This window comes from Gavialis gangeticus, unplaced genomic scaffold (genome assembly GCF_001723915.1).
Source record: "Gavialis gangeticus isolate Ggan-Ray unplaced genomic scaffold, GavGan_comp1, whole genome shotgun sequence".
NCBI classification, from domain to species: domain Eukaryota; kingdom Metazoa; phylum Chordata; order Crocodylia; family Gavialidae; genus Gavialis; species Gavialis gangeticus.
The window spans coordinates 17,137,527-17,164,346 of NW_017729026.1; the positions used below are offsets into that span (position 1 = coordinate 17,137,527).

General features: G+C 43.4%; 1 protein-coding gene across 5 annotated transcripts in view; it reads left to right on the forward strand.

Moving 5' to 3' along the window:
* FAM184A (family with sequence similarity 184 member A) overlaps positions 1 to 26,820 on the forward strand; it is a 265,054-nt gene that overhangs the window by 90,741 nt on the left and 147,493 nt on the right. For all 5 annotated transcript variants that reach the window (XR_002097914.1, XM_019520036.1, XM_019520038.1 and 2 more), the window contains exons 4-5: positions 3,302 to 3,483; positions 4,391 to 4,588. Coding sequence is in view for 4 of the 5 variants with exons in the window: in XM_019520036.1 (XP_019375581.1) it covers positions 3,302 to 3,483; positions 4,391 to 4,588 (380 nt within the window). In the remaining variant the exon portion in view is untranslated. The remainder of the gene's footprint in view (positions 1 to 3,301; positions 3,484 to 4,390; positions 4,589 to 26,820) is intronic.

Sequence of the window (26,820 nt, forward strand, 5' to 3'; positions counted from 1 at the left end):
GGGAGGTTGCTATTCTGGTCCCTACTTAGGAAGACAGAGGCAAAGAAATTGTTAAACAAGTTAGCTTTGTCATCTGGTGTGATGACCAAGTTTCCCAACGCATCCTGCAAGGGCCCCACATTACCTGGGACCTTCTTTTTACCCCCTGTGTATTTAAAAAAAGACTTCTTATTGTCCTTAATCTGGGAAGCTATTCCCAGTTCCATCTCTGCCTTGGCCTTCCTAACTACCCCCCCTACATCCCTGAGCAACTGCAGAATAGCCCTCCTTGGTGATGACCCCTTCTTTCCATTGGGTGTAAGCCACCTTTTTATCAAGGAGACATTCCCGGATGCTCTTGGTGAGCCATGGGGGCTCACCATTTACAATTAGTCAGTTGTCTAATAAACAGAAATGACTGAAGCTGTAAGACCTATATGTAAGACATATCTCAAGAATTCCCATTTGAGAGTGTTATGTGTGAGAGCTCTTTTTTTTAGAGGAGAACTATAAATAAGACGTTATCTACAGAGAGTCTTAAAGTAAACTTTTCAGTAGGTTTCTTTGCCCAAACCCAGATCTGTAGATCTGCTAGAGAATCTAAAATGGCATAAGCTAAGATTTAATAGCTGTGTCCTCTTCTTCTATCGAGTTCCAAATTTCAGATATTACTGTGAGGAATCTGTTTGCTTAAGGGAAGTTCAGTTTCCAACTTCCTTTGTCATATGCAACAAGAGCTCACAGAAAGGTCAAAACCAGTTCTAAATTTTAGGATTTATGATTATGGATAAACTTGTCTCATTCCTAACCCCTATGGAATCTAAAAATCACTGTTAAGATCCTCTCCAACATACTGACCTCTGTTACCACATCTCACATTGTAGTATTGAATGAGCCACACTATCATTATAGATCTCCAAGAACTGCTCTAATTAAAGCACCAGCATATCTCATGCATCAGTGTCCCCACAGTTAAAAATGGCAGTGGGAGTTCTTGAACTAAAGCTTATTCAACAAGTTTTAGTTCAAGTGCCCCATCACCATTTTTAAATGTGGGGATGCTGATACATAAATGCAGGAGGCTGCTGGAGTGTGGTAATTGCCACGCTCGAGCAGACTCAACTGAGTCTGTTCCAACATGCTGAACTTCTTGTGCATTGGAGTAGTCTCCGTGCTTGTGTATAGGTGCCTTAAGAGATTTGGTGGATCGCAAACTCAATATGAGTCTGTGGTGTGGCACAGCTACACAGAACACTTCTAATACTCCTATTGATGTTTTGGGCTGCATCAATAGGAGCATTAGATGCAAGACATAGAAGGTGACAGTGCCTCTTTACTCAGCACCAGTTAGGCGTCCTCTAGAGTATTGTGTATAGTTTTGGGCTTCATATTTTAAAAAGACATGGAGAAGTTAAAGAGCATCTAGACATAGGTGACAAAAAGGGCATGGAAACAAGCCATATGAAGGAAGATTGAAAAGTCAGCTTGCAGAAAAGGTGCCCAAGAGGGGACATCATAGCAATCTAAAAATATCTGAAGAGCTACCATAAAGAAGAGTGAGAGCACCTTTTTTCCATTGTTGCAGTGAGCAGAACATGGACCAGTGGCTTGAAGTTGCAGTAAAGTAGGTTTACCCTGGGTAGCAAGAAAAAATTCTTCACTGTTAGGACAGTGAAACAGTGGAACGGACTGCCTAGGGAACCTCTATCGTTGGCTATGTTTGAGAAGAGTTTGGATAAATATTCATCAGGGATAATCTATGAGTAGTTATGCCTGGAGTGCTCTCTCAAAAGCAGCAGTTAGAAATTTATAACCTTACTGGATTCCATTGTAAAAGTAGTTAGGGATTTGGGGGGCGTGGGGTTGACTCTACAACTCTAATATGAAGGCTGTTGCAGAATCATTGCTCTAATGGTTAGAAACCTTCTAATTTCTGGTTTAAATTTATTCACAACCAATTTTACCATTTGCTCTTAGACAAACATTGTTCTTCAGCTCAAATATTCTTTCCCTCACTGAGATACATACATTTGGATTTCTCTACATCTCTACTTGTGCCAGAGGATTGGAGAGTCACAGAAGTTTAGGGCTGGAAGGGACCTTGTGAGAACATTAGATCCAGCCCCCCTGCTCTGGGCAGGAAAGACTACTGGGGTCAAATAACCCCAGCAAGGTGTGTGTCCAGTCTTCTTTTGAAGATCTCCAGGGTAGGTGCCTGCACCACCCCTTCTGGGAGTCTATTCCAGAGTCTGGTCACACAAACCATGAAGAAGTTTTTCTTTATATCCAGTCTGAAACCTTCTTCTAGGAGTTTATGACTGTTGCTCCTAGTTTTCCCCTGCGGCAGTTAGATGGGCTAACATACTACCCATCTTTACAAAAGAGAAAAAGGAGAACCCAGGGAGTTACAGACTGGATAGCCTGACTTCAATACTTGAGAAGTTACCAGAGCAAATAATAAATCCATAAATTTGCAAATATATGAAAGAGGAAGGGGTGGCCCTAGTGGCCAGCATAGATTGGTTAAGAACAAATCATGTCAAACCTACTTGATTTCCGTCTTTTACAGGGTAGCTAGTTGAATGGTTGAAGGGAATGCAGTTAACATAACGGTACTTGAACTTTAGTAAGGCTTCTGATATAGTCCCACATGACAGTCTCATAAATCCACTGGTGAAGTGTGGCCTGAATAATAGTAATGCTAATTGGTTGAATAATCACAAGCAAATAATTACTAGTGGATTGATATCTGAAGGGCAGGGATTTAAGTGGTATTCCATAGGGTTCTGTTCTGGTATGACTTGTTTTTTATTAATCACTTGGATGTAGAAATAGCGGGGTGGTTGAGAGAACAAGGTATTTGCATTTAGATGAAAAGAAATTAAGGGGGAGACATGATAGAAGTTTTCAAGTATTTGAAAGCTTCCCCCAAAGGAAAAAAACAATGGTTCCTTGCTGCATGAGGCAGGACATAAAGCAATGGGCTTAAACTGCAGAGAAGCAGTCTCTAGATTAAGTCTCAGAAAACTTCCTTGCTGTGAGAACAGTAGGAAAGTGAAATAACATGCTAAGGAAAGTTATAGAATCCCCTTCATTGGAGGCAGGCAGAATACCATACCCTTTTTCGGAACTCTGCCATCACATGTTCAAGTGAGGGAAGGGTCATGAGAGCACTCAAATAATAAGCGTTATGAGAAGATCCCAGCATTAGAGCTTCACCTCTTGAGCATCCCATGAATGTACAGAGTCCATTTTGCAGAACTTTAGTTACAGGTAAGAACCTTCATATCTGAGATGTTAAATAGCAGTTTTCTTTTTGTAGGCCATATTGGGATGCTTCAAGCTACTCAAATGACACAGGAAGTTACAATAAGAGATGTGGAAACAGAAAAATCTAGATTAAAAGAAAAGCTATCTCAATTGGAAGAGGAAAGAAATCTGTTGCAAAGCAAAACACAGAGTCTGGATGAGAGACAGAGACAACAGATTCTGGCACTGGAGAAGGTAAAAAAAATAGATTTTTCTATTTCAGACAAACAAAAGTCTTACATTTCTAAGAATACTTCTATTTCTACACGAGACAACATAGCACAAAAAGAGATCATAGATTTTAACATCTAATACTTTACCTATATGAGGGGGCAAACAAAGTCAGCAAGCTGGACCTGGCCCATAGAGCTGTATTAACTGACCCATGGATCTCTGAAACAACCCTAGTCACCATGTGGGACTTCATGTGGCTAGACCCAGCACCGTGTGCTGCGTACAGTGTAGGGATCAGTCTGGAGCACATGCTGCATACAGCAGCCATGCCAGACCAGCTCTGTACACTGGCTCTGGACCTGGTCTGCATCAGGCTGTGTTGCAGACAGCATGCAGGGCACACCTCATGCCATGTGCAGTGTGCCCAGCCTTCCTGCCCGTGTGCTGAGTGCAGCATGCGCCAGCCCCAAGGCTTACTCTGCATTCAATGCACCAGCTGAAGCTGGTGCTGCACACAGCACAGGGTTGCCTAGGGTCTGATCCAGGATGGCCCTGGAGCCAGTCCACAGAGTCAGTTCAGTGGGGTGCTACATAGAGCTTGTGTCTCAGACCACTTTGTGCTGGATGCAGTGCTGGGTCCAGTCCGTATGTTGGGTGCAGAGCAAGCCCTGGAGCAGAACTGGCGCATGTTTTATGTGGCCCACAGACTGGCCCAGCAATGCTTATTCAGCCTGCAGGGCCAGATGAGTGTGACACCCTTGCCTCTATATAATTGTAAAAGGTTTTTGAGTCTAGTGTATTTTCTGGTGTAATGTGTTTATGTGTCTTCAGTAAAAATGTTGTGGTGGTTTTTTTGCTTTTTTCACTTTGAAGTGAAAAAAGACACTTAAGCAAAGGTGAGTTTGCAATATTTGTTTGGCTTTTACAGAGGATAAGTGAAGCAAGGGAATCACAACGAGAATACTATGAGAAGGAGCTTATAAAACTGCAAACAAGATTGGAAGGAGAGGCTGCACAGTTAAAGGAGGCTCATTCTAAGACCTTGGAAGAACTGGCATGGAAGCATCATACTGCAATTGAGGCTGCACACAGCAATGCTAACAAGGATAAGAAAAAGCTACAGATAGTAAGTAGAAACAGTTATACATATTCCAAGCACAAAAGGAAAGCACACAGGACAGCTGGGCACTGCGATTGTATCAATTTTATCGTAGGCCAACTGGGCTGTTACGTTCAGTTTCGGATCGAGGAGGCAAAGTTAGGAGTGAAGTAAAGGCAAATTTATTATAGCTTACATGCACACACAACAGTTAACAGAAAGATAAATGCGATAAGCAGATAATGCAGTATTAAAGAGCTAATAGTAAATAACAGGTAATAACAACAGGCCAACTGGGCACTGCAAGGGTATTAGCCACTGGGCTGTTCAAAACAACAGATAGACAGACGTGGGTTGACAACCTATCAATAGTCCCTCAATGCTAGGTGTGCGTCAAGTAATTCCAGTGAAATCAGGCGTCCCCAATTGACACTGTCAGAGGGATTACCGGGGAAGGTCCCTTGATCAGAATCCAGTCCTCACTCACACGGGGGTCCGGGGTCTGGGCGTGGAACAGAAATGACTATTCTGTTCCCTCCTTCCTGCTGATCACCTGATGCATGCGCTTTTTATACCTAGTCTTATGTTAATCTGTTGGGTTTAGAGCCACTCATAATGTTACCCTATAGCTGTTACCCTATGGGATTGAAAGGTGTTAAAATTATCATAAAAGGTTACTACCCAGAGTCGGGTTTATCCAATAAGCAAATTATGATGCAGCACCTTTAGGTTTGAAATTGACATTGCTTCGCCTAAGCCCCAACCCCTCTTAGGTTTCATTTGAATATGCTTTCTTGGGGTGTGTTTTCCTGGAATGTGTTGGCTGTGCCAGGCAGTTGGATCCAGTTTTATCATCAAGACTGAACCCTGAGCAAAAAACCATTAGGTCTCCTAATCTCGCAGCCACAGCTTTGCCTATAGGGCCCAGTCAATTCCACGAAGAGTTAATTTATCATTTTGGTTAAACTTGTCGGGGAATAGCGGCCCCAAGGTCACGGTGGGCCCAGGGTTTTGGTGCGGAACAGGCGGGATTAGCGGTGAGGAGTCTGAGCAGTGCGGGAGATGCGTGTGGTTTCAAATGGTGGATTTTATTTTGACTTACGCTACAAGATGATGAAGCATAGGCAGACGAGCTTGCTTGTTCAGTTACAGTTTGAAATGAATAACCACAAAGGGGTCTGTTGGTCCACGGGGTTCTCGAGCTGAGCCCTTGCTTTCTAGCCCGGGGACTAGGTGCGGCTGCCTAACTCGATAGTCCCAGGACTGGTCAACAGCTCATGGATCAGGAGGACAAACAACAAAACTGTAACGCGAAGAATGATGTGATGCCAGTCCAACGTGGACGAAACAGACGGTCAGTGGTGGTGCCAGAGTTTATGCCGAAGGATGTAGCGATGTCATAGTCGGTGGTCGAGAAGCAGTTCGGGTTAATCAGGATCGTGGTCGGTCGAATGCCAGAAGCAAGGTCAGTAGTTGGAAGATCAGTACGGAAATCGATACAAGGTCGAAAACGAATGAGTTGCGAACCACAACAGTGAGAAGACCGGTGGACCTAAGACTCTCCTGAAGAGCAGTCCCTGCAGTCGCAGCCTCTGTTTTCAGGATCGGGTTGATCTCTCCCTGTGAGACAGTCCCTGCCAAGGCAGCCTCTGTTCTCAGGTCGAGTCTCTCCCTTGTCTCTCCGGTCTCCCCCCCTGCGGCGGGGGCTCACAAGTCTTTATAGCGACACTTCAGCTAATCAAGTTGCTAGGTCTGTAGAATTTTCTCATCTAATTACATCATACTTTTATCAGTGCTGAGCAGAACTGAGCATGCGTGTTGTTACAAAACTAGGTCAGTTGTGATTGACAAGCCAATAGGTCGAATAGGGGGCACATGCTGGGCATGCTGTGGACTAGGCTTGTCTGCACATGTTCAGACCTAACTCTGTGTTATCAGCATACATTCAAAATTTTTGCTTGGACAAAACTTATGACAGACAAGTTACGTTTGCAGTTTACAAACTTACAAGCTTTATATTAACTAATATTACCTGTTTAGGCAAAATACCAAATGCCTCCAAGAAGCACATATTTATTGCTTATTAATCCCTCTGGTTCTGGCCGTCACAAACCTTGCCCATGAGAACTGGTATAATTTGAACTTTGTTTTGGCTGATTTACTCGACTGCTGCTGTATAGCTATTACCTTATACTTACAAATACCAAAGGAAATGTTGGCTTCTTTTTAAATAAAAATTCAAAAAGTGTGTCTCTTCAGTCCATAAAAAGGGAATTAACTGCTCTAGTTTACTAAGGAAATGGACCATTTTAAGTAGATTAAAAGGGCTACAAAAAGCAAGTAGACAGATGATGCACAGCATAGCACTAAAAATCAGTCTGAATCATATGTAAAAATCATTTTAGATGCATGAAACCTTGGCAATTGGGAGCTATGTAGGTTGAATTGAGATGAGCAACACAGGTAATATCCAAACAACCTGAAAATAAAGGCCTGTGTTTAATAGCATGCCATCACTGTGGTTGCTGTGATATTCCTATAGGTTGGAATACTATGTACTTTTCCGTAATGCTCACTGTTCAGACGTCTACAAATGTGAACATCCTGATTCAGCCTTTAGCCAGCTCTTGTCATGGGTTTTTGTTTGGGTTTAAGTGCTGCCAGCATAAATATATTTTTCACAACTCATGAAGGTTATGCATCTCTCTCCAAACAACTGCTCTACCTGTAAACCAACCTTACAGCCCTAGTGTCTCTTTCATCTGCTGTGTAAGGTCATGTGCTGGACCACTGTATCATTAATTAATTTCACCCTAAAGTTATATGTTGAACCTTACTTTAGAGTGTGTCTTTCAAAAATGCCTTAGAGGATTTAGAATCACAGAAAATTAGGGTTGGAAGGGACCTCAGGAGGTTGTCTAGTTCAACCCCCTGCTCAAAGTGTTATTTTGTATCGTTTAACTACTTTTTCACAGCAAGTGAGTTATACTTTTCATGGATGCCTATACCATGTAGTGGCCGTAATGTCTTCCACTTCTTTCCTCCCTTGAATAACAAGATGTATCTTAGTAGACATTCATCCCTTATTCAGGAAACTGGAATTCCACAGACAATTTTTGTTTTAATGGAAAAAGACTTAGAAGTTCAATCCACTGAAAAACAAGATGAAACAAAAATGGGTCTTGTGGACACTCACCTGCATGTAGAGATATCTTGCAGTTACTGGATACATCTTTCTTTATAATGAGGATTATCACGTTCAAGTCAATGTTCTCTTTTATGTGTGTGCACAGACTTTGTGTGTATATGTACACAGACTTTGTGTACACGTGTTTTTGTTCAGGATAATTGAGAACAACTTTCTCTAAAAAGTTGAAGATTGTTACATGTTACCCCTTTAACATTAAGGATTGTCCAAACCCCATTTTGGTTTTTCGTAAAAGTCTTTTTCCCTGCTCAAGAGCTCAGTACATTTAGGGCAATATTAAACCTCCAACAGAACGATAGCCTCTGTTCAGGATGAATCACTCCAAGGGTTTAAGAAACTATCTTTGCTTACAGATTGATCTATTTTCTTGCTGTGAGAGAGATAAGTGGAAAACAGACTCAACATTTTTCTCCTAGCCTCATTATATATGCCATATATATGTTGAATCTCTTATACCAATAAGCCCTTTCAGGGTGTATTAATGGGTTGTGTGTAATTATACACAGTTGTTGCCACTGCCTTATATGCTGTTAATCGCTAAGTGTCTTCAGACACCAAAGTTCAAAAGAAATCTGTTGATGCAAGCATTGGAGAGATTTACTTCCAGTTTATTAAGGTATGGTTCTTTATACAGTTTTTCAAAAAAAAGTTATTTTTGAGTAAGATATTATCTTTCAAATATGACAGATAACTTTTGGTAGAAGGTTAAAACATGACAGATAAACAGCTTTTTGTATCTTAAATATGTTTACTTTGTTTTATATTCTTTTCTCTTTTTTGTTGTAGGTCTTCACAGGATTGAGGTTTATAGCATTCCCTCTCCCTAAGCCCATTTCCCTTTCTAGAATCACTTGGTGACACAAAAGAAGATTTTAGTTCACACTTTTATAAAACTAAATTTAAAATAACGAACAAACGTTTTCTTTTCACTTTTTTTTTTTTAGCTTTTCTATTAGAATGCAAGTTAAAATACGTGAAAGGGACACAGTACAGTATTTCTAATGTGACATTTTAGCTTCTGAGGAAGAAGCAGTTTCTAACAATTAGTCATTTTACTTTGTGCCTTCATGCTGCATCACATAACTATTTTTCTTCATTCTTCATCCCAGCAATATTCTTTTATCTTTATACCCTCACTCAAGGTTTGTCTGTGCAGCACAATGCAATAGTTTGCAGAGACACCTGGGTTGACTGAGAAGTGGAGGCAATATAGCTGAATTAATGCAACACTCTACCTAAGCTAACTAGCTGTGGTGAGCAGTAAGTATATTTATTTGGGGCTGTACCACCACACCACAAGATCCACATAGCTCTGTTGCACTGTGCTGCGCTGTGTTGACATACTGAAAGTCTAGTTCTAGTCAAATTTAACATAGAAGGGACATTTCTTCAGCATCACTGGATTTGATATATGGATATACCATAATTTAAAAAGGCCCAGAAAGCAATTCAGAATATTACTTTGCGTAATTGGTAGGATGACTAGATTTCCCAAGTGTCAAAAAGAGACTTCCTGCAGTCCCACAGCACTCCACTCTGCCAACCCTCCCTCCTCTTTCCCCCAGCCCCATTCTCTGGCATATTCTGCTGGCTCTGAGCTCCAGTTTCAGCTGAGAATGCTGGATGGGTGGAATGAACTGTCTTGCCAAAAATGGGATGTATGAGCACCCTAATTATTGCAGTTCTGAATCGTATTCTAATAAACCTTTGATTGAGAACAGATTAAACAAAAATAGCACCAAAATATTAAAATACTTCAGTCTAAAAGTTTGCCATGCTGAACTACTACTTACATAATGCTAACTTAAATATTTAAAACTCCTTTTTGTTTTAAAGCATGTTTGGATTCTCACTCCAAAAATCACTGCCTTGATAAAATGTCAAACATATATAGTATACTCAACTCAGTTGAAAAAAACCCAAAAAACAAGTGTGAGTTACTAACAATCTATTAGTTAATCACCTTTCTCAGACATAATTTTAGGCAGTAGTTTTTACTTCTTATCTGCATAATTTAATATATTCATCCCTAATGGCTTGCATCTGGTACAGTAGCTTGGTGAGGAGGGGGAGTTCATCATACTTTAAATGAAAATCATGTCAAAGAAAAAATTAAAATATTTTACTTTTATAAATGTCAAAATGGGAAGTTTTGACACTAATAGAACTTGTTCCCAGTGTTTCCCTTAAATGAAACTTCTGTGAAAAAGATATGATTTTGCAAAATATGATTTTAACTCTGACGGAACTGCATTCTCCTATAGAAACTATTTTATCAGAATTTTTCCAGCTTCTTAAACTTGTGCAATTTTTTACTCTTCCTGTGAAATACCTCAGTGGAAATTCTGATCAGTTAGCTGGTGAACTCTAATCAGAACTTGATCCAGAACCTTTTAATGACATTTTTAATTAAACATTATGAGGTTTCTCTATCCCATCTTCTTAGATATGTGTGTATTTCCTTTTTCATTTATTATGGTGCTGGTAAGCAAATAGCTTCCTTGTCCTCCAAAAAGTAAAATCTATAGACTCCATAAAGGATCAAAATGTTATCCACTTTCTGGGAGTTCTCTTTTATTTATAAAGAAACAAATTCAATATAAAATCTAGCCAAGCTACTGCCTCAGGTCAGGTTGTTGATATATTCCTTCCTCACAACTGTAAAATTCAGCTTTTCTTTTCCTCCAAGAAATATTCCCCCTACAGCATGGAGAGCTACCGGCATCACTGAGTCTTTAAAGACTCACTTAATACTTCTACTGCTGATAAATGCCAGCTAAAAGACTGGGCTTGCAGTAGAAGATCCAGGTTGTCATACTGTCAAGTATATTATCAGTATATAAAATCTTGGAGAATCTTCTAGGTCGCTAAGTCCACGGAGCATAATTTTTACTACTTATATGTACAGCACATATGTGAGTAATTTGATTCAGTTTGGGTAATCTGTATGATTTCTGTTTCTTATGTTAACTTAAAACATTTGAGTAGTACTGTAACTGAGAGGGGCTTACTGGGCGGCAGAGGAGGGAGCACAAGAAAACAGGCACCACCACAGCTGGCTTTGCTGCGGCTGCTGCTCTGTGCACAGCTACCCCATTACCTCTACATTTGAGCATGTAAGCCCAGTTACCACAAAAAAATAACTCTACCAGTCAAGGGCCAGAATACAATGATTATTCCTTCATAAAACTCACAGTAAATCTAGATGTCACTTTGTCTAGATGCATCAGTCTTTTCAACTCATGCTATGCTTTTGAGTGGTTATTTACTTTAAAATACAACCTTTGCTCCATTTCTCAGCTTAATTGTGCCATCTGAAAAGTATTATAAATATACATTAAAAAAAAATTGCCATTTTAAAACTCAACTACCTGAACAGAAAGAGAAACAGGAGGATAGTTAATCACTGTCTTACATAGTGATTTTCTATAGAAGTGGTTAGCCATGTTAGTCTGAAGTTGGAAACAAGGTAGGGCAAGATGGCACCATAGAGATTTAGGGAGATATACTTCTTGTGTATGACTTTAGAAAGTCAACTTCTTCAACCATTTAAGAGTAGATCCATCAATATTACTGCAGTCTTTCAGACTGTTTGCTCCCTCTGGTGGACCATATAGAGGGCAGTCAGTTAGCATATGCCAAGCTGTCTGATCTCCTTCGCCACAGGGGCATGATAGTGAGTTTGTAAGGCACATTTTGTTTGATTTTGTTGAAAGCTCCATAGCCTGATTGTAGTTGATTCAGGTTTGCCCATGCCTTATGTAGGAGTTTATGACCCGAAGGGTGTGAGGATGGTAGTTGTATATAGTTGTACTAGCCAATTGCACATCAAGAATGACTGGGGGGGAGGGGAAGAGAGGGGGAGCAGACGGGGATGGAGCCCCATTTGCCCTCCCAGCTGGGCTAGCTCTCCCCTTCCATCCTGCTGCTTGAGGACCAGGCCCGCTCCCTCGCTTTCTGCTGCAGCAGCGGGGGTAGGGGAGGAGTGGGCCTGGGCCCAATGTGAGGAAGGACCGGGCCCAAGGGTTGCAAGAAGCCAACACACCACGGTGCGGGGGGGGTGCAGTGGGCCCGAGGGGGGGCGGCCTGCTTCTCCCCTCCCCCTGCCGCTGCCACGTCAAGCTGCCCCCTAGCCACTGCTGCGGCGAGCCAGTTTCTCCCCCCTGCCCCTGGGCTCGCTCCTCCTTTCCCTCCCCTTTCCCTCTGCATCAGGCCTATGCCCACTCCTCCCCTCCCCGCACCACTGCATCGGCAATGGTCTCGCCATGGTGTCCCAGCCCTGTTCTCTCCCCCGCGCCACTGCTGCCATCTCCAGCGAGCAGGGAGAGGGGGCAAGGCCAGCTCCAGTGGCTTCGCCCTCTTCCCCCCTGCTCCATCATTGCCACCTGGATTGTCGCCACCTTCCGTCCACTCCATTGATAGGGGTTTTGTGATTTTTAGACATTTCTGCATTGGGTATTTGTCACAGGGCGGGGACCCAGAAGCGGCCGTGATCTCTCCTGGCGCCCCCCTACCGTGCCAAGTTGGCAATCAAGCACCCTCGTTCTCACCCGCCACGTCTTTGATGGTCCAAGTATTCTAAGGGAGGCTGCCTTTAACTGTCCCCTTGAACACGGTGCTGTTACTTTTCCTGGCCCCTGCTCTATATGGATAGATTCTGGTGCACCCAGCCCTATGGGCTATGTGTGGCTCCTACCACCCCTTTTACCACGTCCCAAGCCTCTCAGATGTACTGGACGTTGGTGTGTCTATTCTTGTTGCCCGCGCCCTCGTGGATGCGCTCCGGGCTTGTCTTCCCTTAGCGGCCCACACCAGGCTTCTACCCGTAGCTCGCCCTCTCCGGGGCTCTTATTCCTGTATGCCCTCCCTGGGGCTTCTTACTCCTATATGCCCTCCCCGGGGCTAAACACCATGCTCTTGTTGTATGCCCTCCCTGGGGCTTCTTATTCCTGTATGCCCTCCCTGGGGCTTCTTATTCACAACACTGCCCACTGGGGCCTTGCTCGCGCTCACGCCCGCACTGGGGCCTTGCTTGAGATTCCCACAAGCGGGGCTCAGGTGGCCATAGATGTGCCTGGCCCCCAGACCCCTTTCCGGGTCCTACACCCCACTGGGGCTTCCCACAATTGGGGCTCAGGCAGCCTCGGCTTTACCTGGCTCCCAGACCCCCTTCCTGGGTCTCACGCCCCACTGGGCTTCTTGCCTGTGCCCCCACTGGGCTCCTCCTGATATTGCCCACACTGGGGCCGGGGTCAGGACACCCCAAAATGCAGTGCCCTCTCCAGCGCCAGGAACCCCCACACTACTGGGGCGCTCCTATGAGGCCTCCTCCAACCCCTTATAGCCTCACCCAGTCCTCCAGTGTAATAACAAAGCAAACCCATAAGCCAACCGGCTGCAACACAAAATAAGCCTCCAGGCTAATCATCGTTTCCATCCCTGCCAGGGGTTCCTCTACCTGTTATCCTTGCCCATAAGCTGCTTAGGCCATCAGGCTTCTCTGCTGGGCCTGCCCTGCTTGCTCCAGCAGAGCTCCACCTTCCTTAGCTGCCACAGGGGAACTGCCTCCTTGGCCTCAGCCTAAGCTGTTTATATAGGCCAGGCCCTGCCCCCTTCCGGTCAGCTGATCCTTGTGGTTGCCCCAGCAACCAACACCTGTCCTTCTTTAGGAGCAGGCACTTCAGTGCCCTGCGACAGTATTTTTCAATTATATTATGTAGTAGATGGTCTTCCCATTGGGCTTTGATTGCCAGGTCAAGCAGTATTTCAGACTTCTTGATGTTATGAGGGGAGATTCCAGTCAAGATGAACATGTTTTCCCATTCCGTGTATACCGGGCAGCCATTTATTGTTTGTAGTGCAGAATTCAAGGGCACTGTCCAGTTTGTGGGTGTGGGCACTATTTGCCCACACAGGAAAGCAGTATTCCTTTGGTGTGTAAACCATGGCTAGTGTAGTTGTTCTCAAGGTAGAGAACTCAGCTTCCCATGTTGTACCAGCTTATTTCTTAGTAGCTGCTGCCCTTGAGGTTACCTTGTGCCTCAGTGTCTCCAGGGGGTAGTGGAAGGTTAGGCTTTTGTCTGAGTGACACCCAGATAGGTTAGTGTCTTTGTAATGGGCTCAAACGGGAGCCCTGTTACTGTATGGGATTCAGGCGAGGATGACCTGAGACTGCACCCTGCCAGTTGAAGGGAGTTTCACATCAGGGAAGGGGCGGGATGATTAGCCCACCACCACCAGCATAAATCCAGCCACAGGACAAACACCTTTTGCCTTTGGGGACTGGAGGGCAGAGGAGAGACCACTGGGTCCCTGAAAGAAGGAAAAAGAGAAAACTTACCTGTGACCCCCAAGGAAAGCCAGGATCTTGGGACTCAGGACAATGACAGGTTGACCACAAGTATAAATACTCCCCCGGGAACCCCACCCAGTCTGGTGAGTGTGGGGAAACTGCGGGGCTTCAAGATACAGCTCTTCTGGGAACCCCAAGAGCTAGAAAGAGGCTTCAGGACAGGGCTTGGGCAGCAGGAGCTAGACGGAGCAACTAACTTGTGGAGTTAGCTAAGACACTAGAACTGCCATTCAAACAAGTGAGGGAGCAGCAGGGGCAGCTCCCAGCACAAGTAAGACGCAGACAGCATATTCTGCTCATAAGACTTTTTAACCCCCAGAGACTGGTAATTATAAAGTATCCCTCAGGCATCTGGAGCCTAGAGTCCTTATCTGCAGCTCGGAATGCCCTCGCTAATGAGGTAATTAGCGAAGACATTGGTACAATACAGACTCCTGCTGTGCAAATAAAAGCTACTCTGTGAGAATTTACTATGCAGCTAGCTGTGGTGATTCCTTGTTCAGATACCATCACTGAATCGCTCTCTTCTTTTTATCTAAGTTGTGGCAGGCGAGTTCAAAGGGAGACCAAGCTGGGAGTGATTTCCAACCGCCTGCCCTCCCCCCAACCCCCAGTCTTCTTGAAGGGTAACTCTTTTCCCTCCACAACAATTCTTGGCATTCACGGCATGATTATTCATGTGAAAAAGTGTGAGGTGGTCTTCTGTATATTCAGCTTCAATTGCCACTGTTTTAGGTAGGAAGGTATGAGTTCCATGTCATGGTTCAGTTTGGCCTCTATTGATGATACGTTATTGCTGGTAGCAACAAGTGCCAGGCCATTTGCATACATGTATATGGTCAATGTGGTGCTTACCTAGCCTGCCATGTAGATGTTAAACAGGATTGGAGCAAGGACAGAGCCTTGTGGTATTCCATTCCTGAGTCTCTTGTGACAACTTGTCTTTCCGTATGATGTACTCTAAGTAAAGAGCCAATTTGAGATCATCTCCATAATGAAGTTAACCAGACTTCTGTCTGGTAGTGTGGTAAATAGCTTATATTGGAGGCCTGGGTGCCAAACTGTGTTGTAGGCTGCTGTTAAGTCAACTAGAACCATGCCAACCTTTTCTTGATTCTCAAAAGCTCTTTCAATATCAGTTGTAAGAGCTGCCACAATCATGGATTGATTGGTTTCTTCTGAAACCTGCTTGTTCATGCAGCAGTTGTTGGTCAACAGTCGATGTGATTTGGTTCAGGATAAGCCGCTTTAGGAGTTTACAGACCAGTGATATGGTCTGTAGCTCTTTGGGTCTTGTGATCTCTGGGGGGGCCTTATGAGTAGCACGGCCTGTCGGGTATGTAGCCCCTCCCCTCAACTCATCTGCCACAACTTTGATGTTAAGCTATCAGGAGAGGGGCTTCTTGGGAGGGCTTCCTGACAATGGCAATACTCACGATTATTCAGCGCGATGTTCCAAGGGGCTCCGCCTCCCCTACAACCTGTTGAATCACCAGCCAGATAGGTGATGATGCGATGGTGGTTTCGACCCCACAGGCTTGCTTGCCACCTGCTTCAGATGGGGGAACCCACGTCCAAGTGGACTCAGTCGGCTCTTGTCCTTCTGACCCTGGTGCCTCAACCTTCTCTCTCTGTCTCTTTGATTTTTTTTTCCCTTTTCTTTTCTTTTGTTTTCTTTAGAAGAAATATTCACCTGGGGAGGAGAGGGACATGGAGCCACCTCCTTTTCCCTAGCCTCCTACAGGGGGCTCAAACACTGACCCTTTTCTACCTCCTACAGGGAGCTCGAACACTCCCCCTGGTCTGTCTCCCACAGGGAACTGCAGTGCTTCCCCTGCTCTGCCTCCTACAGGGGGCTCAAACACTGACCCTTTTCTACCTCCTACAGGGAGCTCGAACACTCCCCCTGGTCTGTCTCCCACAGGGAACTGCAGTGCTTCCCCTGCTCTGCCTCCTACAGGGGGCCAAAGTGTTCCCCCTGCTCTGCCTCCGGCAGGGGGCTCAAAGATTTCCCCTGGCCTGCTCGCCGGTGCTGCTCTGGCTGTGCCGCTCCTCTTCCCTGCAGGACGCTCAGCACATCTGATGTTCTGCCCACCTCCTTTCTCTTCCTTTGGCTTGTCCCCTCCGCAGGGTCTGTTGGGGCTTTTAAACTTCTGCGTGGCAGTCAGTACAACCTCTGTGATTGGTCTAGCTGTTCCCTGCATGGGGAACAGCTGATTAAACAGCCAACGTAACGCTGGCTCATGTGGCTGCAGCCGCGGTCCCAGTTCCTGCACTCCCGGGCCGGCAGGAGGTAAGTTTTCCCTGCGGGGGGTCTGTTTTGGGGTTTTGGGACCTGCAGAGCTTGCCTCCACTCCTTTGAAAACCTGTGGGGGCATGTCCCCGCCACAGGTCTGTTGGGTCTTTCCCTGGCTTCTGTATTACAATGATGTTGGCCTTGTGCCAGATTTTGGGTATCTTGCAGTGATGCATGTGTGTTGACAGAAAGCTGCGTAGCCACTCTTGAGCTATATCAGCCCAAGTTTGGTGAGGTGTTCAGGAAAAATGTGGTCAGGGCCAGCAGCTTTTCCTGTTTTAACACGAGATAGTGCTGTCTTCACCTCTTCTTCAGTGAAAGTAGCTGTCAGGTAATAGGGAGATATGAGATTTCATAAGCGACAGCCACTTCATTAGATGCCATGGATGAACTGGCAGAAAAAAAAAGATTATATATAGAAAGGAAGTGAGGAGTGGGGCACTGTTAAGAGATAATAAAGGGGTGATTAGATAACTGAAGTGTACAAGGCAGGTAATGCCTAGAGGGACATGAGTAAACAGCTAGTTTATGGTAAGAATCCATGGTTTCTTTTGGAAGCGTGGTTAAAACAATTCAGTCTAAGGATGCCTTTTGTACAGCAGTTTCACATTCCAGTTGTTTTTTAAAGGTTTTTTTGTTTAAGGACAACTACTCTGAGGTCAGTGATGGAATCAACCCACTTATTATCTCTCTAGCACCTTTTTCTTGAGAGAGAGCCTTTTGCCTTGGGATCCTAGTCATGCCTGCTTCAAGATGTGCCTGTTTGTCCCACTTCAAGTCCCTCTGAAAAATGTACGATAAAATGTGCTAAAGCTTTTTCCCAGGACACGGCCACGTCTGTCAATAAGGTGCCTGTCATTTTAGGACAATCTGGCCAGGTAGTGCTCTTGCTCACCACCTACTGGCAGAGGCATGGCAATGCAAGTTGGGAAGGGTGATGTATATAAATAACTAAGCTGTACCTGTTCTGATTCAGGTGTTAACCTGGGGATAATCAGACCTGCCTCAAATGAGACATGTCTTGGGCTTACATTTACAAAACTGGTAGACCCTCTTAAATTCTAATGTTTTAGATAACTAATAGTACTGCTTCTGGGTCGTAATATTAGACATTTCTCCATTTTAGTGGTCATATTTCATCCAGGACCCTTAATTGCTATTGAATTTAACTTGGACATTTCATAATAGTAAGGGAAGGAGCTCCCATTTGGAGTTGCTTCTTCAGCTGCTGGTTCAAGTCTTTGCTTTATCCAACATTCAATTACCATTTTTGCTTACTGCCCATTTTGATTTGTTTCTTAAGTATATTATCACAAGAATATTTTTATTAAATTTGTATAAAATGATTATCCTTCAGCCTTTCAGACCTTATTAACTAAAGAATGCTGATTGGGCTCTGATAACTTTATCCTGGTGCACCAGTTTGTAACTTCTGAGTTGATCTTCCTTCTTTGCCTGATTGATACTTAAGCGATCTAGTCACTGATCTGAATTTTATGGCAGTCTCTAGCTCAGGGGTCAGTAATGTTTTTGACCAGAATGCCAAAAACACCCCAACCTTCACCTATGCCTCGACTTGGCATGCCAGAGGCAGATGGCAGGGCACCCACAAGGGGTCCAATCCTCACTGCTAGCAACAGGTGCATGCATGCCTCTGGGTGGATGACAGGGGAGGGGCTAGGGTTGCGCTTCACTATCCGCTTCCCCGCCATATGCCCCAAGGCACACGTGCACCCGCCACACCACACAGTTAGTGCCAGGGCTCCAGACCTCGGTACAGCTATTCACAGCCTGCCCACTGCCTGCTGCAGTTGCCCAAAGCCTGGCACCACAACCACAGAGCCCAGCCAGGGCTCTGGACCACAGTGCAGCTGTTTGCAGCCTCATGGCTGCCTGCCACAGCTGACCTGGGCTCTGGGCACCTGGTGCATGCCATGGAGCCTGGGCTGCTGGCAGCAGGGTTGGCAGCCTCTCAGGCTCTTGCTGCAAACAGCCTGAGCTCCATGGCAGGCAGCAGCTGCCCAGAGCCTGAGCTGGTTACAGCATGCTGAGCAAAATGTCCTGCCCCTGGGTTGCTGACCCCTGCTCTAGCTTGTTTTTCCTTATTCCTCTGTCATTTTATTCTGAAACCAATTCATATGGAGGCCTTGCTCCTCTATATGAGGATTTTTTTTTCAGCTGCATCAATTTTAAACAGGTTTTCTCCTTGTATTCCCCATTTCTAAGGGGAAAATAAGTTATTTACATTGAAACGCCTAAGCAATGCTGTCCTGCGGGCAGTAGTTCTCTGTTATAAATTTTCAACATGCAGAAATCAAATTAGCAAGTAAAAATTATTAATTCTGCACTCTTGAACACCACTTTAACTTTTAGAATCTTTATAGAAAGCCAAGAACTGAAAATTGATTGAGAATAAATTTAGAATGCATCAAGACAGAGAGTATAATTACAATAATTAATGAAAAGCAACTGCCACTTCAGAGATTTTCTAGCTCAAGTTGAAGTCAAATGAGAAATAAACAGCCAGCATATAAAGCTTAGGAAACCATTTCAGTGTTGACTATCCAGCTACCCTACGGTGCTCTAAAATAAATTCTTCCCCTCCTGGCAAAAATCTTCTGCTAATATTCAGTGAGGTCTTTTACCATCAGAGCTTGAGACCTTTGCATCTGAGTAGAGCTGACATGTTTCTTTTAATTGTATGAGATAATAGATGCTTCTCTGCTTATTTTCTCCACTGTTCCTTGTATTATTGTTTGACATTATTTGCATCAAATACAAAAGTATGCTTTTATGTTAATAACAGACATAGAATGAGACTTTGCTGCCCTGGACAAATTAAGCCTTAATAGGAAATATGTATACAGTGGTATGGGAAAAAAAATTCAGAGATTTTGAAGGTATTTTCAAAAGTGATAGCCCCCCAATTCAAATTTTAAGGCAGAAAATTAATGATGCATTTGAATTAGAGACATAATTATATTCAAGGAGGATGGTGGATGAACTGTCTTTCAAGTATCTTTCCAACATATTTTTAATTCATGTACTTAGATATTATGGTGATAATCACATTAAACCTGTCAAAAGATTAGTGAAATATTTTACACGGATACTATTAATGGTTCTTGCTCTTTTCCTAATGCTTGCTTTTAAGTTATTTTTTCCACCTCTGTGGACTTTCTGACATTGACTTGTATTTGGTTACTGGACAGACGATGATGTTTAACTAATTAAACAAGTAATAGATATCTAACTAATTAAACAGTTAATATTTTGAGAGGGTGAGAAATTTGAATGCATGTCCTAAAAGAACAGTAAATAATAGATTTTTTTTTAAAGAGTAATGTTTATAACAGAAAAATGTGTCAAGGCCCAGAATATGAATCATTTCACTTTTTATTTTTTTTTTCTCTCTCTCTAGTCTCTTAAGGAGTCTTGACTGTTGTACATTTGCATTTGTAAAGAACAACAGATAATAAACACAGTGGTGTAGAATCCTCTTATAAAGTGCCTCAGACTTTGCTGCCTTAAACCCAATATGGACAAGTTATTGGTGTTATAATACTCCTCACTACATGAACTATCTTACTGGTGTGAGAACAAGAGTACAGTAAAGCCACAGCTGCACTTTTATGATATCTTTATAGGTCCATCTTTAAATTGCTGGGGTAAAGAGAATATGTTTGTAACAGGATGCAGGGGTTCTCCCCATTTCCTATTGAACAGAAAGTTAATTTTGGGCACAGTCATCTGGAAGAACTGGGACCCTTCATCCTTAGATCATTGATGACAATGGAGTTGTTCCATTGGCCTCAATGAGCTTTGGATCATGCTTTTGGAAGCACTTTTGATAGAGTTCCACATCTAGTATCATAAGTGTGTGTTGCCCTCCAAGCTACGAAGTTCTTTCTGCAATGTTAAGATGTACTACTTTATTATGAATATTTAAGGAATTAACTAGAACTGTTTCTATTTTTTTGCTAAGTACTTTTGTCAATGTTTACTTACTACACACTGTCTAGATATTTGGCTAATTAAAATTGATGAATTAACATTTTAGATATTCCCAACAAGTCTCTGCTCAGTGGTGGCTGTTCTGTTTGTTTGTTTGGTGGTTCTTGTCTGTCTTGTAAATTATTCTAATTTTGAGTTTTGAAAGATCTGCACAACATACTGGGCCTTTAAATTATTTGTCACCAACTTATTATATTGTTGATGACAGGAAATAGACAGTGAATTTGACTCTAGGAAGAGAGAAATAAGAATTATAACTGAGATTTAGAAACTTTTCCACTCTGTCATCAGTTTGAATCCAGGAAATATATAGTTTTGATAAAAGTAATCTAACTGTGGTTTAATTAATAACGTTTGAGTTGTTGAACTTGTCATTATATAAAAATGTCAACCGTTACTGTAGACCAACTTATTAGGGATGGCAGTGGAGCCAGGGATTGGTATGGCAGTCTGCAGCCTGTGGGATGGATCTGGCCTGCAAAGAGGTCCAGTCTGGACTGCAGAGGTCTGATCTGGTATGGGGGATTGGTAGCATGGAGCTGCACTATGTTGCCATCCCCTCTACAGTGCGCCTCCCCACTGCAGTGCCTGCTCCTCTACTGCATCCGTGTTTCCCTCACTGCAGTGTGGTTGGAAGTCTGCAACAAAGGAAGTGTAGATGCAGAGTAGAGTTAGTGCAGGAAGCTGGCTATTGTTGGGGAAGAAAAGAGGGCAGATACTTTGGCCCACCATCAGCTGGGTCACAAGCTCCAACCCATGCCAGCAAAAGACTATGGAACTGTGGAACAGAGGACAGGAACTGAATCAGCCTAAGGACTGGTCTGTTCTGCACTAGGCTCTTCCTAGATATGTTCCATTTAAGGAAATATAGGCAAAAAGACAAATATATTCTCTTGAAGAAAGAATGATAGTAATGAGTAGAATCAAAAAAAGGGCAGGTAAAAGTATGATCTTCATGAGTGGTGAATCTTGTATTGAAATACTGCTTTCTTTTAAGAAGTTTGTTTTTTAATTTTTATTTTCATAATTCAAACTGATACACCTACTTGCAGTTAAGGTTGCTTGAGACTTTCTTTTAAGATACAGTTTTCAGTCGATTTTAATGTTGCTGAACTTTAGCTATTTGGGCTGAATTTTTCATGCTGAATATTTACCTTTGACTGGGGGGTGGGGTTAAATTAAGAAAGGATAAGGAAAAGATATTATTTTTATTCACATTAAGAACTTTTTCCTTGAGAAGCTCTAGCTCCTCCACAATTTAAAATATAGGCTTGAAATTTGGCTGGGGAACTGCCATAGTGTTATTTATGCATGTGTTGTTCTGGTATTCCAATAAAAAGCTATACCAGTTCAGCAAAGTTAAAAGCTTTTGAAAAATCAGTTTGTACAAGCTATATAGAGACTGATTTGATTTTTTTACAACCAAATTCTTCAAAGATTCTATCTATACTAAGCCTGTTTCTTCTTAGGACTTCTGTTGCAGATATTTCCAGGTGTATGGACCACTGTGGTGCTGGGCACCAGAATAGAAAACAGGGAGGTTTTGTCTCTGTGCTCTCAATGCCCCTTTTTGGCATTCAGGCACCCTGGTAGGTGGAGGGAAGAGTAGGGGAAAGGGAGAGGAGAATCTTCCTCTAATTGAAAAATCAGAGTCTGAACCTAGGGTGAAGCTTGGAACGTTTGAGCAAGGTAACTTTGCTGGGGCAGAAGCTTGTATTGAAATTTGGAGATGGGATGGACAAGGAAAGAGACTGGGATAGGCTGGGGAAGGAGACTAGGTCTGGGTTATGGGCCCAATAGAGAGGGTAGAAAAGAGAGGCCTGGGACAGGGTCAAACTTAGGAGAGTGCAAAAGTGAAGGTGAATCAGTTTTAGAGAAGTCAAGGGTAAAAGAGCACACTCAATTCCAGAAACCAAAATAGAATGCAAGATTCCTGAGTCCTGTGTTCTTCTACTGTGAGCAAATATTTGTGAAATCCATTGGTAAAGTATTTGTCAGAAATCCATAGTGATGAATCATCATTAATAATGTCAATCTATTATTTATTTTGGTTTTTTTTCCATTAGCTTAAATGGCAGATATCAGTGCTATAGTTTTAATAAATCCAACCCTGCTGACCACCCATGCAGTGACAATGATATTAATATAATGGCACATGATACATTTTCTGACAATTTCTGGTTGTATGTTTAATGTTTCGACCAATCAATCAAACGTTACCTCTGCAACCTCCATTTGTCCCCTTTATGCATATGCATTGTCTGTTCAGTTTTTTAACTACATGATCATACCGTATTTTCCCACAGGACCTCTGAGTCAATCAGTGCACCCAAGATGAAGCAGACAGTAGAGTGAATCAGGGTTATGAACTGAAGAAGACAGTTGTCCTCTGCTTCATTTATTTATATATATGAAAATATGGAGTGACTACATCGGGGGACCTGAGAGAGAAAGGATAGTCTCTGAATTAGGAATGTTGCTGTCCCTGCCTCAACCACAGAGTCCCTTTGTACAGGACCTAATTGTGCACTGCTTAGTTTCCTGTTACGAATTTGAGATATTCAGGTCTTTTTTGCAGTATTGCATTCGCAGCAGTAGTTAATGTCAATGGAAGCTCTGCTACAAACATATAAAGTGCTTTATATAATATGTGCTGTGAAAAATTGGAACCTAAACAAATGTCAGATTTTACACCCAAAAATTAGTGAGCATGTGATATTAATTTGTAAAATGGCAATAATAATATTATCTCACTTATCAGGAAACGTCTGAAAACATATCAGTTAATGTTTGTGAAGCACTGAAGTATTATATTGATAAACACTATGCAAATGCTGATAAAAAAAATTAATCATTCTGTTGTCAGATAAGAGTTTGACTAGCATCACTAAATAAGGCCTGGACACATTACCCAATGAGGATAAACAAATAGTTTAATAGCTTCTTATTTGGTGACCATTGTCCATCTTGGGTATTAACTGAGCAGAGGATCTGTGGAAAAATACATGAAAAAACACAGAACGCAAACTTATTTAACTGTAATGTAATTGCAGTCAGCTTGGAAAACGTATGTATATTTTAATTAGTATTAATATTTTAATATATAGTATTTTATATTACTGTATAATCTAGGACTCTGATTAGGATCGGGAGCTTTTTGTGCTAGGTGCTGTGAAAACATAGAGGTAGCTGCAATTTCTGCCTCTAAAATCTTGCAGACTTACAAGACAAAGCAAAACATCAAGGAATGTTTGAGAGAAGTATACAATTGGAAAATGTGCCTCTTTAAATTGCAGACGTGTCTGCCACTGTAGTGGACTTAATTCATCTTATTTTGTTGATCTTAGACTAAAACCAGATGTTGGCTTTATCTGGGGCTGATTGTCCCAAGCTGTGACTTGTATCAAAGCAGGTGCAGGGCAGTAATTTACATGTTTGGCTTGAATAACAATGAACTAAAATTAGCTGTTATTATCCCAGGGGCAAAGTGTTACTCTATTTACTTGATACCAAGACGAGTCTCCCCCCCACCCCCACCCCCATCTTCATCATGGGGAAAACAATGTCTCATCTTAAAATTGAGTATGCTCCAGCTGGGAACTGTGTGGGGAGCTGGCTGTGCACTAGGGACAGCATCGGTATGTGTATCTACATGTGCTGTTAAGGCAAAGCAGTAAACTCCAGCACTTATGCCGGAGTTTACAGGTACAATGCACTTACTGGTTATCACACCGAAATGTATTGTTCCTGGGTGCCATGTTTACATGTGTGCCCAGGACTGCAGTGTGCTGAGCCAGGTCAGAGCAGCCCCAGCTGGCAGGGAGTCCAGGGGGGGTCAGCCTGCCAGCCCAGAGATGCTCTGACCCAGCTCAGTGTGCTATTGAGGGGCTGGCTGGGGCATGAGGTGCTCCACTGCAAGGCTAGATGGATAGCAGCCCCCGCACTGAAGCACCCTTGTACTCCAGCCAGCTACGTCACATGTAGTGCTGCAGAGTTAATTAGTTTCCTGTGGCCTAATAGGGCCACACATGTAGATGCAAGTTGTTTACTGCACAGTTAATTAGCCTACTTTGCAATAAATGTCTTGTGTAGACATGCCCAGTAGCATGCAGATTCTTCCATCTGGGATCTGCTCCTCCCCCACCAAATCTCCCTTGCTGGCAGAGAGCCAGGCAGGGAAGAATTTAATCTGCATGCTACTGTTGCTGTAGTCCCCAGTCAAGTCAGGCTTCCTCCAAAGCTACTCTGCAGCTCCCAGCTGACACAGGCAGGAGCTCCAAAGCTGCTCCTGACCTTCTTCTGCCCCACACTGCCGGGAACAGCTGTGGCAGTGCAGATTCCTCCTTATAGCCTCCTCCTGCCTAGCCAGGGAGACTGGGACTGGGAGCTGGGCAGAGAAGGAGGAACCTGGAGGCTTCCCCCACTTCCACCCAAACTGAATTCTTTGCACAGCTGTTCCCTGCAGCATGGGGCAGGAGAGGGTCAGGAGTTCTTCTGAGGCTATCCCTGTACCTGGATAAGTCAGGGAAAGCAGCATAAGGTGAGGGCAGGTAGTTGGGCATAAGTGGTAGGGGGAAGGCATGGGGGGAAGGGGCAGGGGTCATGCTGCTGTTCCTTATGCCACTTGCCTTGTCATCATCTGCTCCCCTGCTTTCCCTGCCACTGGCCTTCCCAGCTGCCTCCTGGCTTTGCTTCCCTCTCTTTCTGACCCCCACCTCTGCTTTCCTGTAGCAGCAGTAGGGAAGTCTTAAAACGACCCTCCAATAATTAGATTCTAGACATGGAAAATTATAACAAGTCTATAATTTTTCATGTCTAGAATCTAATAATGGAGTGAGGGGGAAAGTCATTTTGGATTTGGGTAAATACAGTAATTCTTATACTTCACAGGCACTTACTGTTAGACAACAGACTTTTCCCATCCCAGGATAAGTTGTCCTGGGAGAAATCCAACCACTGGTTTTAGCCTTAAAAGCTGAAAGGTCCCATGTCTGGTTTGTACTTGAATTCAACATCCCCTGAGAACCTCAAGTGCTATAGGCATGCAAATTTCATGAATAGAAAAGAGCTGACAGGTGTGTTTTAAAATGGAAAGCATGTATAAAACTTCATATATTGTAGATTAGTGGTTCTCAACCTTTTCAAACTCCAAGGAATTGCTTGTTAGACTCCAGGCACCACTCTGTAGCTTTTTGGAATTGAGCAGCACCACATTTCAAAAACTAATTAATTTATTACAGTTCTTACCTTCCAGTAGAAAAGGCAGGTAGTGGGTCTGGGGAAGTAGCCAGGCAGTGAGAGCCTAAGCCTGTTTTTTTTTGCTAATCTTTTCACACCTTACATATCTCCTCCTACTTTCTGCAGCATCTTGCAACAGCTTGCAACATCCCAGTGTGCCCCATACTCTTGTTGAGATTTATTGGCATGGATTTGTTTTGCAAACAGTTACTGATTCCCTAGTTGTAGCCTGGCCACATGTCCTATTCAGTTGTCTGTTACTGTAGCTTGTAGGTAGGGCACATAAATATTCTCATCTTCAGAAATCAGGTTTGGATTGGCAGAGCCCTAATTTGAATTGGGGGATACTTTCTTGAGAACCCTAGCTAATTTTTTTCAATGGGATGCTGAGCATTGGACACAACTTTGGAAAGACTAAGTAGGGGCCATGCTTTTCTTGACTCACTGCTCACAAACAGGGAAGAATTGATAGGGAATGTGGATGGCAAGTTGGGCAGCAGCGACCACAAGATGATGCAGTTCAGGATCCTGACAAAAGGAAGGAAGGAGCAGCAGAGTACGGGCCATGGACTTCAGAAAAGCAGATTTTGACTCACTCAGGGAACTGATGGATCCTTCGGGAGGCCAGTCTGAGGGGGAAAGGAGTTCAGCACAGCTGGCTGTATTTTAAAGAAACCTTACCAAGGGCACAGGAACAAACCATCCTGATGTGCAGGAAGAATACTAAATGTGGCAAGTGACCAGCTTGGCTTAGCAGAGAACTCTTTGGTAAGCTTAAGCACAAAAAGGAAGCTTACTGGAATTGGAAGCTTTGGACAAACAACTTGGGAGGTGTATAAGCATATTGCTCGGGCATGCATGGATGAAGCCAGGAAGGCCAAAGCGCAATTGGAATTACAGCTAGCAAGATCATGCGGGTGGCCCTCCTCTGGAGCCTTTCAATGTTGTCCACATCCCTCCTGAAGTGGAGTGCACAGAACTGGACGCAGTACTCCAGCTGTGGCCTGACCAGTGTTGCATAGAGGGGGAGGATCACCTCCCTGGCTCTACTTGAGATGCACCTGTGGATGCACAACAAGGTCCGGTTAGCCCTGCCAACCGTGACCTCGCATTGTCGGCCCATGTTCATCTTGGAGTCAGTAATGACTCCA